Source organism: Schistocerca serialis, chromosome 12 (assembly GCF_023864345.2).
Source record: "Schistocerca serialis cubense isolate TAMUIC-IGC-003099 chromosome 12, iqSchSeri2.2, whole genome shotgun sequence".
Lineage (NCBI taxonomy): Eukaryota > Metazoa > Arthropoda > Insecta > Orthoptera > Acrididae > Schistocerca > Schistocerca serialis.
Window position 1 is genome coordinate 31,312,235 of NC_064649.1, and position 14,678 is coordinate 31,326,912.

The window sequence follows — 14,678 nt, forward strand, 5'->3', positions numbered from 1 at the left end:
CAGCTATCTCGAAGTCTTCCACAACTGCAAGAAGATGATAAGTTGTGGAAAGCCATTAGGCATGCTGTTGAAAGCAAAACGCTAAGTCACTCTCAAGAACAGTATCAATTAAAATCCGGAATATTGTATCGGAGGAAGGATGAAGAAGATGTTTGGAAAGTTTGTGTTCCAAATAAATATTTAGAATCACTAGTATGGTACACTCACTTGAATTGGGGTCATTTTGGTTCCGCTAAATGTACAGCCAAAATAGCACAATACTGCTATCATCCAAATTTGGAACGTATAGCTACAAATATTATTAAGAAGTGCAAAATATGTCAGAAGGCGAAACCCATAAACTATTGTCGGAAGATAGAATTACATCCTATCATCCCACAACAACCTTTAATGTTGGTGTCATGTGATGTCTGTGGGCCATGTCCCGTGACACGTGGACGGTTCAAGTATGTATTGGCTTTCTATGATCTCTTTTCAAAATATGTGAAATTATATCCTTTGAAAAATCTCCACGTTCGACCCATGTTACGCAAATTTATCAACAATTATATAACTGAGCTTGGCAAACCTATAATGATCTTGACAGACAACGCTGCTTATTATACAAGCGAAGTATGGAGAGACACTATGAAAGAACAAGGAATCCAGCACATTTACATCTCAAGATTTTACCCTTGTGGAAATCCGGTTGAAAGAATATTCCGAGAGTTGAACCGATTTTTAAGGACGTACATACCCAAACAACATTATAAATGGATTTATGAATTTGAGAAAGTGTATAATGACTTACCACATTTATCGACAGGTTATTCACCTAACCAAATAGTATTTGGTGAAAGTATTGTGCCAGAATGGATGAAGAAATTACCTGCAATAGAACAAAAGATTACCAAGAAAGAAGATATGGTGAAGAAGGTCTACGAAAACCTGAAGCATCAAGCACAATTGAGAAAAACCCGTTTTGATAAAAATGTGAAGAAAGTAGTCACATATGATGTAGGGGAAGAAATTATATTGAGAAATCACCCAAAAGCATCAACCACGAAAAGACTGAATAAGATATGGCAATATTTATATACAGGTCCATATAAAATAATGAAAATACCTCATGAAGGGAGCTACCTCCTGGCAGATTGTGATACTGATGTAATTAAAGGCTTGTTCCCTCACATAGACCTGAAGAAGTATTATCAATAATGAGCAAAATATAGATTCAAGAAACACTGAATGATACCAAGACTACACTCAGTGGACTAAATAAAAGCACCAATGGATAAATACGTACTTATACTGACTTACAAAGAAAATTAAAGAATGTACCGACGATTTCCACGAGATACCTTCTTGGTATCAGCAACAATGACGACGCTGAAATACGATTTATCCTCTCACCGAACAGCGAGGATGGATGATTTAAATGTGGAATTAAGAGGAAAAGAAAAGGACCAAATCCTCTCTGGTTAAACAAGTGGCCTGATAAGGGTTTTGGCCTAGGATGCCAATCGTCGAATCCGGCTGTGATCCCTGCCTTGCACAGTCGGTTGAAGAACTGAGGGCTTCATCCAAGAAAAAAAAAAATGTGGTGTGAATATGAAGTGATTAGTGTGAAGTGTTTCTAAGACAACCTATAAACAAATGTGGAATTTAGTTAAGGGCATTTTGTCTAGGCCCATTAACTCAACTTAAATATTGTAGAATGTATGTACTGACTTGTTGAGTGAATCTGAGAGTGAGTGTATTCGCCGAAACAAATACCCTCTCCTGTCACAGTACACACACACACACACACACACACACACACACACACACACACACACAAAAAAAAAAAAAAAAAAAAAAAAAAAAAAAGCCTGTTCTGTCTGGAACCCTCTTCAAAACATCACAGTCTGGGGGGCCGTGTAACATTACGAGTCAAGACAGCTGTAACGGAACTTGAATAGCGTAAAGTTATCGTTAAAAACGCACGCCGCGCAATTTGTTATGATTTGGTCGGTCATAATAGTAGTAACATGCTTTTGAATACAATTAAAATATAACGGCGATACCTGTTTAGCGTTATTGGAAATAGTATGTAATAAATTAATGAGTAAGGTAACCGATCCTTTAAGAAGAGGTAAAATTGGGCATATTAAGGTGTTTTGCTTTATATCGACTAAGCCGATGATACGGCGTCTTCTTTTCCGTTTACTCTTAGAAGAAAAAAAAGAAAACAAGTAACGAAGTGCTAATTGTGCGTTGTGAAAAATATAGGGGCGAATTTTAAATAGCTACAGTGTATAATCAGATTAACAAATGGACATTCAGTTACGCGAAATAGCCGACAGTGAAGTGTGGTCATTAAATTGAGTACACCTACAGGGCGGTCAATTCCAGGATAAGTCTATTCACGTCTCACGAGGCACGCGGTATTGAGACCGTTTTTTTTTTTTTTTTTATTATATCACGGAGAGCAGGCTTCAATTTATAAAAAGGAGAAAAGCTGTATCATTATCATTGACTGTTGGTGTTAAGTAACCAAAACTGTTCATCAAAGGGTTTCGGTGAATGAGTGGTGAATGGGAGATGAAACTGTGAACGAAGTTATGTTAAATAAAGCAGAAGAGACAAGACAGTTTGGTCGTATCTGTTATTATTCCATAAACCGTAACATTTCTTCTCGTTGTACGAAGCCTCTATAGACGATCGTTATGACAATTTGCTTTGAAGGGATCTCGTTACGAGTTAAGTTTTGGGGACCTGGTCAAGAGGGGATAGTTCGTAGATCTTAACTACTGCAGCTATTCTGGAATCAGGTGCTAGCGTGACCGTTGTGTGTTGTCAATGGCTTAAGGTCATCATATCTCATGCTCTAAGATCGACGCGCCTTTCCTCTTGGTATAACGGTGTCTCACGGTAACCACGACAACGCCGACGGTGAAGGAAGATATGGTAGATCTGTATATGTGTGGATGGATATGTGTGTGTGTGCGCGAGTGTATACCCGTCCTTTTTTCCCCCTAAGGTAAGTCTTTCCGCTCCCGGGATTGGAATGACTCCTTACCCTCTCCCTTAAAACCCACATCCTTTCGTCTTTCCCTCTCCTTCCCTCTTTCCTGATGAGGCAACAGTTTGTTGCGAAAGCTTGAATTTCGTGTGTATGTTTGTGTTTGTTTGTGTGTCTGTCGACCTGCCAGCACTTTCATTTGGTAAGTCACATCATCTTTATTTTTTTATATATATATATATATATATATATATATATATATATATATATATATATATATATATATATATATATATATATATATATATATATATATATATATATAAAAAAAACAAAGATGAGGTGACTTACCGAACGAAAGCGCTGGCAGGTCGACAAACAAACACAAACATACACACAAAATTCAAGCTTTCGCAACAAACTGTTGCCTCATCAGGAAAGAGGGAAGGAGAGGGGAAGACGAAAGGAAGTGGGTTTTAAGGGAGAGGGTAAGGAGTCATTCCAATCCCGGGAGCGGAAAGACTTACCTTAGGGGGAAAAAAGGACAGGTATACATTCGCACACACGCACATATCCATCCACACATACAGACACAAGCAGACATATTTCTGCTTGTGTCTGTATGTGTGGATGGATATGTGCGTGTGTGCGAATGTATACCTGTCCTTTTTTCCCCCTAAGGTAAGTCTTTCCGCTCCCAGGATTGGAATGACTCCTCACCCTCTCCCTTAAAACCCACTTCCTTTCGTCTTCCCCTCTCCTTCCCTCTTTCCTGATGAGGCAACAGTTTGTTGCGAAAGCTTGAATTTTGTGTGTATGTTTGTGTGTCTATCGACCTGCCAGCGCTTTCGTTCGGTAAGTCACCTCATCTTTGTTTTTATATATAATTTTTCCCACGTGGAATGTTTCCATGTGTGTGTGTGTGTGTGTGTGTGTGTGTGTGTGTGTGTGTGTGTGTGTGTGTGGTTGTGTGGTGGGGGGGGGGGGGGGGGGGGGGAGGGAGGCAAATATTGAGGAGGAAGACCAAGGCTTGAATACAATAAGCAGTTTCAAAAGTTTGTAGGTTACAGTAGCTATTCCTTAATGTAGAGGCTTAGCACAGGATAGACTAGAGTGGAGAGTTGCATCAACTCAGTCTTTGGGCTCACAATCAAAAGAAACTGGAAAATAAAAATATTGTGGAATTAGGATATCCCTGGCACTCCCGAGGATAGGGATTATGGTAGGGGTAGGTGAGGGAATTAGGTGACACGCACACAACACTCTGACAACGCCTGGAGATACTTCAACCAAATGTGGTGCACATATCGCTTACCATCTAGGAAAAAATATTGTGGGTGTAAATATGATCCTATTACTGTCAGCAGGCCTCTTGGTGGGAGGAGAACAACACATAGGTTGGGATAAACAAGGTATTTGCTCGTTCTGGGTGATCAGCTGATTTAAGCCAAAAGTGTGATTTATTATTCAATGCAAACCTGTAACAAGCACTCCCGTATTTGCAGGGGACTCGAACTGAGGTTTGGACAGGCGAAGGGTCACGAATGTAGTTGGAAGTGGCACCCTGCCCGTCTCCACTTTGCTGCTTCTCTTCTGTGCCTCCACTCACTCGTTCCAAATCCTTCACTGGCCTTGGTGACGGCTGCCTCTGTATAGGCTCCTCTTCCGACGGCTTCTCCGTGGCCGGCCCGTCGGAATCGCCATCGTCGCTCATCTGGTGGATGGCCGAGGTGGGTGCCACATCCTCACGAGCCCCCGTGTCCGCCACCCCGCTGTCCCTATCGACACTGGCATCGGTGTCCCATGCCGGGCTCTTCTCTTCCGCCACCGCCACTCCACGCACCTTCTCGGTCCCCGATTCTTCACCGGAGAGCTCTTCTATCCTCCGCTTGGCCCGCTCGGTTGCCGCTAACAACCACTTTGGCACATACTTGCTAGCAGACATGGGAGATGCGTCACTAGGGCCATTCTTCGTGTTGTCACTCAGTACATCCGGATCTGTCAATTCACCACTCAGGTCCGCAGTACTACTAACACCAGCAAGCGCCACAGACATTTCTCCACCGGGATCGTCAGCTGCAGGTGTAACTGTAATGGTACACAACGATTCTTCATTTATAGATGGCACACCCGTTTCTTCTACTTTAAATGACTTCTCCTCAGTGTTGGCACCATTATTTATATTGTCACTACTAGAAGTGCCTTCTTCAGATGGGGAACCATTAGGTGAACTAACTTTTACACAGTAGCAGTAGCTGTCTGGTAGAAAGGAAAATCTGTCGCCTATCTTCAGCTCCACAGAAGAAGATTTCATTATCACTTTCTCATCGTTGTAATAACATGGATTGAGGCTTGTCTGAAAAATAAAATCATGAAAAATTGCAACATCACAAGTTATCATATTTGTCAAATAATAAAGACATTAACATAGTGTTTAAATAAGACAAACTGGATTATGTAGTGCTTTACTCACAGAAGTAAGTTCGATTTTTCCATCCTCTGAAACTTTAATCTGGGCATGTGTTCGGGACACTCTTTTATCAGTGCACTGCAAATAAAAGTAACAAATAAAACACTGACCATACAATTAAGACTTCACAGTTGGTGTTTACATCCTCATCAATACTGATTTTTTGATGGATTAGTCTGTGGTCTAAGGCACAGGGACTCTTCAATCATTATCGTATTAGGATGCATAGAGGGGTCACAGAAATTCTTAAACACAAAAGAACCTTAACAGAAAAGAAGAAATGTAATTAGGAAAGTTGTGTACCTAAATGCTAAACAAAGCAACAGCATCTGCCGGGCTCTTTTCTTCTGCCACCTCCACGCACCTTCTCAGTCCCCGATCTTCACTGGAGAACTGTCTATACAAACACTATAATACCATGTCTCAACAACTGTGAGGTTAAAAGTAGACAGTTTGACAGTTTCAGAGAGCTGAGTAAGTTTACATTGGATCAACGACAACCTACATTTCCAAAATCACAGAAGGAGATGAAATCACAAGCAAAACAATATGCCTTAGACCACAGTTCAGTCCTCAGAATCCTAACATCACCAAGGGTGAATGAAACAGAGTCAGACTGACCCAGTAAAACATTTAATCAATACTGCACTGCTTGATAGTTGCTGAGGAACAACTGACACTTGCTAAGAACAAGCGACATTTGCTCAGAAAACCTCACCAATAATAGTAAAAGGAAAAGCTGAGGGCGAATGAATAAATTGCAGCAAAGGCTGTGCACGAATGCTTTATATGCATTCTACAGTTCAAGTATGGTGTTTGACGAAGGCTGTTGTGGAACCAATTAGTGCAACATTTCCTGTTGTAAGGTAACATCGCTGCAAGACATTAGTTAAGCACTTAAGATTGTGGATGAGCAGCTGGACGGCTTGAAGCCGATAAAAATGTCATTAGTCTGGCCACAGTAATGGGTGGTTCCAGAAGCATTATCTCCAATTAAAAAAGGCCACTGAATGTGAAAATGCTATGAGAATGCATGCTGGTGGTCGTAGATGGATCAACTTAGTGCACGAGGATCGATACATAGCGAAAAGGATACATGGCGAAAAGGATCACACATCTCACTCCTAGGCAGATTGCTGCAGACCTGCCAACCGGTACTTCACGGCGATTAAATCAGGCTGGTTTGTACACTTGGAAGCTCTGTTAAATGCAACCCGCTTCAACCACAACACCACCGAGAAAGAGTTTATTGGCATCTAGAGCATGTTGGTTGGGGTTAGCATCAGTGGTCCAGAGTGATGTTCTCTTATGATTCCTGCTTACTGTGGCATGTGATTCTCACCACCAGTTAATGTAGAGAGAGAGAGAGAGAGAGAGAGAGAGAATGCATTACACACTACAGACTGTTGATGAATGTCACTGGTATGGCCTAACCATTGTGGTGTGGGTAGGCATTATGTGCAATGGTTGAATACAGCTGCATATCTTTGCGTGAGATACCGTTACAGCATGGGAGTATTGTAGGGAGATAATTATGGATCATGCTCATTTGTTTAGCGGTATGGTAGGTCGTAACTTTCTGTTTATGGATGAGAATTTCCGTCCACATGGGACTGCTGAGGTCTCGGATGCAGTGGATAGTGAAGATATTGAATTGTATGGGATGGCCTGCATACTCCCCAATCCTAAACCCTATATAGCATGTCTCGGATGCTCTTAGCAGACAAATTTCTCAACGAGAACCGTGCAACAACTGAAAATCACCTCGAGAGAGAAGTGGGAAAATATCCCCCAAGGGCTCCTCAACAGTTTGGTAACCATCATGAATAACAGGTGCAAAATGTGGATTAGTGTCACAGGAGGGCATATTCATTACTGATAGTCTGAGATTGATCTTTATGTCGAGTCTTCTTTATAAATATATCACTCCATTTCTATTACATATGTACTCTGTTCCATGTCATCCATAATTGCCTGTGATTATTCCTATTCAGCAAAGACCCTGTTCCTTGACAACTGTCAAGCAGTGTATGACATTAAATATGCTCTGACAAAATTTAATATTGTGTTAGTAGAACTAGCAGGAGCAGAAGCAGCAGCTGCATCGCAATTAAAAACATAACCAACTGACTGCAGGAAATATGTAATATAGGCAACAAAAACAATCTAATAAAGTGTCATTTTAAGTGTCCTCACTTTAGATAGGAGAATAAATAGGGCATGGAAAAGATAAATGAAACATGCTACTTCTGTTGCTCTGTGTCAATTATCCAACTTCATAGACCTTGTGTTTTCCATTTGTTCAACTGCCCAATCTTTTAATTTAAAAACAAACACCAGTAATGGACTAGGCCCTAAACCTGTTCCGACTAGCCAACTGTTGCCTACGAGGCAGTATGGTGAGTGACCTACTGATTAAGAGACACATGATCACAGTAATGGACTAGGCCCTAAACCTGTTCCGACTAGCCAACTGTTGCCTACGAGGCAGTATGGTGAGTGATCTACTGATTAAGAGACACATGATCAGCATGTCACCAATCTCTCCAGCCATTATTGCCAGTAGACGAATCCTGCTGGTGCTGTTACTTCTTTATTCAAGCATCTCCTCTTCTGGCATCATGAGTGAAACCCGTTATCTCAGAAAAATCCGAGGAGGTGCCTTCTTATTTAAAGAGTTTCAAATTATGCCATTTGCATCCCTTGTGTGTTATTAATCTTCTCATTTAAACAGCTTCCCATTAATTATGCACAAGGGATTATACACTGAGGTGAAAATGTGCGATAGTGGTGTGCACATATACAGACGACAGTAGTACCACATCCACAAGGTATAAAAGGGCAGTGCATGGCAGAACTGTCATTTATACTTAGGTGATTCACATGAGAAGGTTTCCAGTCTGATTATGGCTGCACATTGGGAATTAACAGACTTTGAACGTAGAATGGTAGTTGGAGTTAGACAGAGGGGACGTTCCATTTCATAAATCATAAGGAATTCAATATCCTGAATCTACAGGGTCAAGAGTGTGCCAAGACTACCACATTTCAGGCATTAACTCTCACTACGGACAATGTAGTGGTCGACAGCCTTCATGTAACAACTGAGAGCAGCAGTGTTTGTGTAGAGTTGTCAGTCCTAACATATAAGAAACACTGAGTTAAATAACAACAGAAATTATTGTGGGATGTATCCATTATGGCAGTGCAGCAAAATTTGGTGCTAATGGGCTACGGCATCAGATAACTGACACTAGCGCCTTTGCTAACAGCACCACATCACCTGCAGCACCGCTCCTGGGTTCGTGACCATATTGATTGGACCCTAGATGACTGGAATACCTAGGCTTGGTCAGATGAATCTCAATTTCAATTGTGTTTGCAGACTCCAGGAAGCCATAGACCCAGGTTGTTAACAGGGCACTGTGCAAACTGGTGATGGCTCCTCAATAGCGTGGGTGTTTATGTGCAATGGACTGGGTCCTCTGGTCCAACTGAACCAATCACTAACTGGAAATTGTTATTTTTGACCCCTTGAGGCCATTTGCAGCCATTCGTGGACTTCACGTTTCCAATCAATGAAAGAATTTTTACTGATGACAATGCACCAGCTCGCTGGGCCTCAGTTGTTCTTGACTGGTTTGAAGAACATTCTGGACAATTTGAATGAATGATTCAGTCACCCATATTGTTCGATATGAGCCACATCGAACATTCGTGAGATATAACAGAGGTCAGTTCGTGTATAAAATCTGGCACCTGCAACACTTTTGCAATTATAGGTGGCTGTAAAGGCAAGATGGCTCAATATTTCTGCAGGAAACTTCGAACGACTTGTTAAGCCCATGCCACGTTGAGTTGCTGCATGACAACTGGGAAAAGGAGGTCCGACATGATATTAAGAGATATGCCATGACTTTTGCAACCTCCACCACTTGAATTTATACAAAGAAAGAAAGAACAAAAGAAAGAAAGAACAAAAGAAAGAAAGAACAAAAGAAAGAAAGAACAAAAGAAAGAAAGAACAAGTAAAAAATTAAATCCCTGTATTGGATCTTTTGTTGTGCATTACTGTGAGCATGTTTCATAACTTTTCAGCACATTAAACCACACTGGGACTCAAACCCAAAACCCTGCCTTTTTCTAGCAAATCCTTTTACCATCTGAGATATCCAAGCATGACACACAACCTGCCCTCATAGCTTTAGCTCCTCCAGTGCCTGTCTCTAACTTGCCAAACTTCACAGAAGTTTTCCTGCATACCAAGCCCGACTAGTGCTCCTCGAAGAAAGGATGCTGTGGAGACACCGTTTAGCCATGGCCTGGGGACTGTTTTCTGGATGAAATTATCACTGTGAATTGGAATTTCTGCTGTATGGAAACTGCCTGCTGGACCAGGACTCAAACCTGAAACTTCACCTTATGTGGGCAATACTCTTATCAACAGGCATGCCTAGCAATCAACCTCCGCAGCTTCAGTTCTGCCAATTCTTGTCTTCCATTTTGTGAACTTTCCCAAATGTCCTATCTAAGAATGGGTCATTAAAGAAACAGAGCATTATGTCTGACTGGTCAATGATGAGGATGGAAATGTCTTTTCACAGCCCCCATTCCAGATTCACATAAGGTGCTTTAGGGGACGATATTTATGAAACTGAAAGAAAATGTAAATTTTCACTTTATATTTTATCAGAATAACACACTGACAGTAAGTTTCTAAAGTTTCAATTATGAAATCACATCCAAAGTGCCTGAAAAATAATTAAATATGTGGCATGACCTACCTGCCACGCCCACTTTTTGAAGAAACACTTCAATACCAGCTTGATAAACAACAGTTCTGTTGATAATATTGGCTTCCAAATTGTTTCCTGGATATTGTCAAGCCAACTTACAGGTTTCTGATTGGTCCTGAACTTCTAAAAAAAGTGTGTTAATGGCAAAACCCAGAATCAAAATAAGTCTCCAAATTCACTCATATGAAAACTCTACCCTGAAACCACAGTGTTTAATGATTGAAACATAGGGAGGATGAAAGTATTAGAGAGAATGGGCTTTAACATAAGAAACTTCAGTCAAGACATCTTGAGAAAAATAAATTTACAGCATCTTCCTGATGCTGAAAAGTCAGTTGAAGATGTGGTAAAGAAAAGAATGTAGAAAAACAAGAAACCAGAATAGAAGCCTTGAAGAGAAAGCGGACCCTGAGTACAAATCTGGGACCTTCTGATGAGGTGACATAAGAAAAAAAAAAACATTAAGTCAAACCTCAATTTCATTTCCACAAAATTATGTTTTTTAAAAGTTTATGCACTTTTTTTCTCAGAATCTATCATGGCTAGAATTATGAAGTTTTGTACACTCATTTCTATAAACCCAATAAATGTTGTCTCAAGAGCAAATTTTGAAATCCCAAGTGTAAGCTGAGATATGGGGCAAAGCACTTGGAATTTTGCACGAGTTTTATATTATACTTACAGAATTATAATCAGATAAATTATTAAACTTCTCCATTTGATACATTTAAAAAAACCTCATGAGAGAAGTTAATGTAAATGCATTAAACAGAGAAAATTTTGTAGAAATCTCTTGAATAGTTTCTGAGAAAAAGGTACATATATCATTTTTTTGAAGTAAATTTTTTAGATCCCATAAAAAAGTTAAATACATGTAATTCAAGAAACTTAACAGTAAATGTGTTCATTTCATGTAAAGTATGGTACAAAATTTCATTGCTGTATCTACAAAATTGTGATTTGGCGCATCTTTTAAATAGTGTGTTTTTCATGAATGTCCCCATTAAGGAGATCCCAGAAAACTCTATTTAGGATGCCCATACACGGACTCAAACCTCACTCTGCCCTTATGTGCACACAGTGACTTAGCTGTTAAGCCCCCTTGCTCAGTTAGCTATACAAGGAATATCTGGAAGTAAGAATGACAGGCCACTGCTTACCTTCTGCAGGCAAAATTCCAAGTACTGCCAATGGACACAATCAGATTCAGAGCAAACAAAATTAGGAAAAAAAGACTCAATTAATTTCTTTAATTACATGTTCTTAACCACAGTAAACTTCTTCAAAGCTGAAATACTTTTACCACCACCGAGAGTGTGAATTTTGTAAAATGAATGTTTCTTGTGAGCTATCAGCTGATTTTGGTAGATGACCATTGATCATCAAGTACTTCAACAATGAACATCACTTCACAGCCATTGGAATAGCACAGAAGTATACAAAAAACTTGCCACCAAAGGCAGAGAATCACATGCTTTACACTTCATCAGTAGTTCTGATTAAGTGCCAAGTTGGAGTGACTAGTATGCTTGCTCCAAACTGCTTAGGTAACAAAACCCACTATGTTGTCCTTGACGGAGAATGTTCATCTGAGACAAGTGTATTGACAGGAGGGTGCCAGGGAAGTGTAATAGGACCACTGTTGTTTCTGTTGTTTTATATAGTAAAATGATATGGCAGACAGGAGAGGGTGGGCAGCAATCTGTGGTTGTTTGCTGATGATGCCATGGTGTATGGTAAGGTGTCGAGGCTGAGTGACATAAGGAAGATACAAGACAACTTAGAGAAAATTTCCAGATTGTGTGGTGAATGGCAGCTAAACCTTAATGTGGAAAAATGTAAATTGATGCAGATGAGTAGGAAGAACAGACCTGTAATGTTTGGATACAGTATTACTAGTGTCCTGCTTGAAACAGTCAAGTCATTCAAACATACACGAGTGTAATGCTGAAAGCGACATGAGATGGAATGAGCATGTGAGAACTGTAGTAGGGAAGGCAAATAGTCACCTTCAACTTATTGGGAGAATTTTAGGAAAGAGTAAAGGAGACTGCAAATAGGACACTGGTGCAACCTATTCTTGAGTACTGCTCAAGTGTTTGGGATCCGTACCAAGTCAGATTCAAGGACAACATCAAAGCAATTCAGAGGCTGGCTGCTAAATTTGTTACCAGTAGTTTCGAACAATATTTAAGTGTTATGGAAATGCCTCGAGAACTCAAATGGGAATCCCTGGAGAGAACGCGATGTTCTTTTTGAGAAACACTGTTGACAAAATTTAGAGGAAAGGCATTTGAAGCTGACTGCCATACGATTCTACTGCTGCCAACATAGATAGTGTGTAAGGACCACAAAGATAAGATACAAGAAATTAAAGCTCATACAGAGGCATACAGACAGTCACTTTTCCCTCACTCTATTTGCAAGTGGAACAGGGAAGGAAATGACTAATAGTGGTACAGGGTACCCTCTGCCATGCACTGTACGGTGGCTTGCGGAGTATCGATGTAGTTGTAGATTTCTGGTATTACCAAAGGAGGCAATGTGAAAATGAATTAGGCAGTCATTTACTGAAAGACAATGGTTGGACATTGCACTGTGGATTCAAATATAATAGGTGTTTCACAAGTAACACAACTTTTGAAATCTGTCACTCCTGTTCTAATAAGTTGGTAGCATTGAACATTGCACAATTTTAATTTGTTTTCTTTGTGGTTAGTAATGGAGTGCTCCACCATGGAACAGCATGTTGTCATAGTGAAAATCTAGTACAAATGTGATGAATGTTGTGCAGATCACTCACAAACTCCACGGAAAGTTTGCTCATTTTAATGCACCAAATACATTGACTGTGACAGACTCATTGCTAAATTTGAGGAAATCAGTTTGATTGTAGACATTAAATACTCGATGCATCCTCATGTTAAACATTCTGTGGAAAAATTTGTTCATCATAAATGATTATTTTACTGAGTGTCTGGTGAAACACGTTACCCAAATTCACAACCACTGGGTGTTTCCAGAACCAGGATGAAACAAATTCTGAAAGAAGATGTATGCCTTTGGGCCCATGTAATCAAACTGACACAAAAAAATGAAGCCAAACAATGACAAAAAGCACTGAGCATTTGCCCACTGGATGCTTGTGAAACAAAGAGCAGACAACAATTTCATAGGGAAAATAATGTTCTCATATGTTGCACTTTGTAAACGAGCAAAATTTCAGAATTTGGGGCAAGAACATCATCCAATAATTATGGAGGAGTGATTACATCCACAATGGGAGACTGTGTCATGTGGCATTTGGATGGAGGGTGTAATTGGGCCATACTTCTTCGAAGATGGCACCAGACAGTGGACTGCAAACAATACTGCGATATGTTATGATAATTTTTATTTCTGAGCTGGATCGTGTGAATGCTGTGGAGGTTTAATTTCAACAAGACGGTGTGATCTGTCACATATTGTCTGCAAATATGACTCATTATGGGAGAAGCTCCATGACTGGGTGATGTTTTTGCATTGGTGACATGAACTGGCCACCTAGATCTTGTAATTTGACATTTTATGATTTCTTTCTGTGGGGAGATTTGAAATCTTGTGTGTACACCAACAGACCATCATCACTTCCAGAGCTCAAGGCCATGATTCAGAGTGTAATTTCAGAACCAGATGTGAAAGTATGCTGAAAAGTTACCAAAAATTCATTGAAAGAACAAAAGCAAGCCAGAAAAGTCGTGGAGAGCATTTGAATAATATCATACTTCATATACAGGGTGTCCTATTTATCTTGACCACCCTACATAACTGCTGGTCCAGATGCAAATTACAAAATGTTTCAAGCAGATGTTCTTTAGCCGTCAGGGGGACATCTATCAGCACGATTGCCTTTGTTGTAGCTTTGTTTTTTACAAAGATATGAACAGAGGTATGACTTTTTTAAATGGCACCCCGTATTTTTTATTCAGTAATTCATTTCCTCTCCTAAAGACCTATTCAAAAATGTATCATAGTGTATCATTCACTGAAACACAACGTTATTAATTACATAACACAACATTGACTTTGAGCCTGGGATCACAAACTCGTCCACTTGCTGGAGTTGTCAGAAAACATTTGAAAACCGAGTAAAAACATAACACAAAACTGACTTTGACTCTCCTATACCATTGCCCAGGAGTAGAACATTCAAAGGTGCTCAAAGTGGTGACCCTGGACACTGATACACTGGGGCACTCATTGAATGAAAGAATTATTTACTGTTTCCAGTGTTGCCTACTGAAGATAATTACAAGCAAGCACGATAAGTTCCTGTGTGTCCTCTGGAGTTGTTGGAATATTGTGATAGGCAATGTCTTTAATGCAGCCCCAAAGAAAAAAGTCACGAGGATTTAAATCAGGAGACCTATCAGGCCAAGTAACTGTCCCT

The 14,678-nt window shown here is 40.1% G+C and overlaps 1 protein-coding gene across 1 annotated transcript in view; it reads right to left on the bottom strand.

Moving 5' to 3' along the window:
• The window catches only part of LOC126428293 (aprataxin and PNK-like factor), an 88,045-nt gene that overhangs the window by 30,605 nt on the left and 42,762 nt on the right, over positions 1-14,678 (bottom strand). Inside the window, exons 2-3 of the mRNA XM_050090210.1 lie at positions 5,457-5,531; positions 4,462-5,339 (exon numbers count right to left, since the gene is read on the bottom strand). Coding sequence (XP_049946167.1) covers positions 4,462-5,339; positions 5,457-5,531 — 953 coding nt within the window. The remainder of the gene's footprint in view (positions 1-4,461; positions 5,340-5,456; positions 5,532-14,678) is intronic.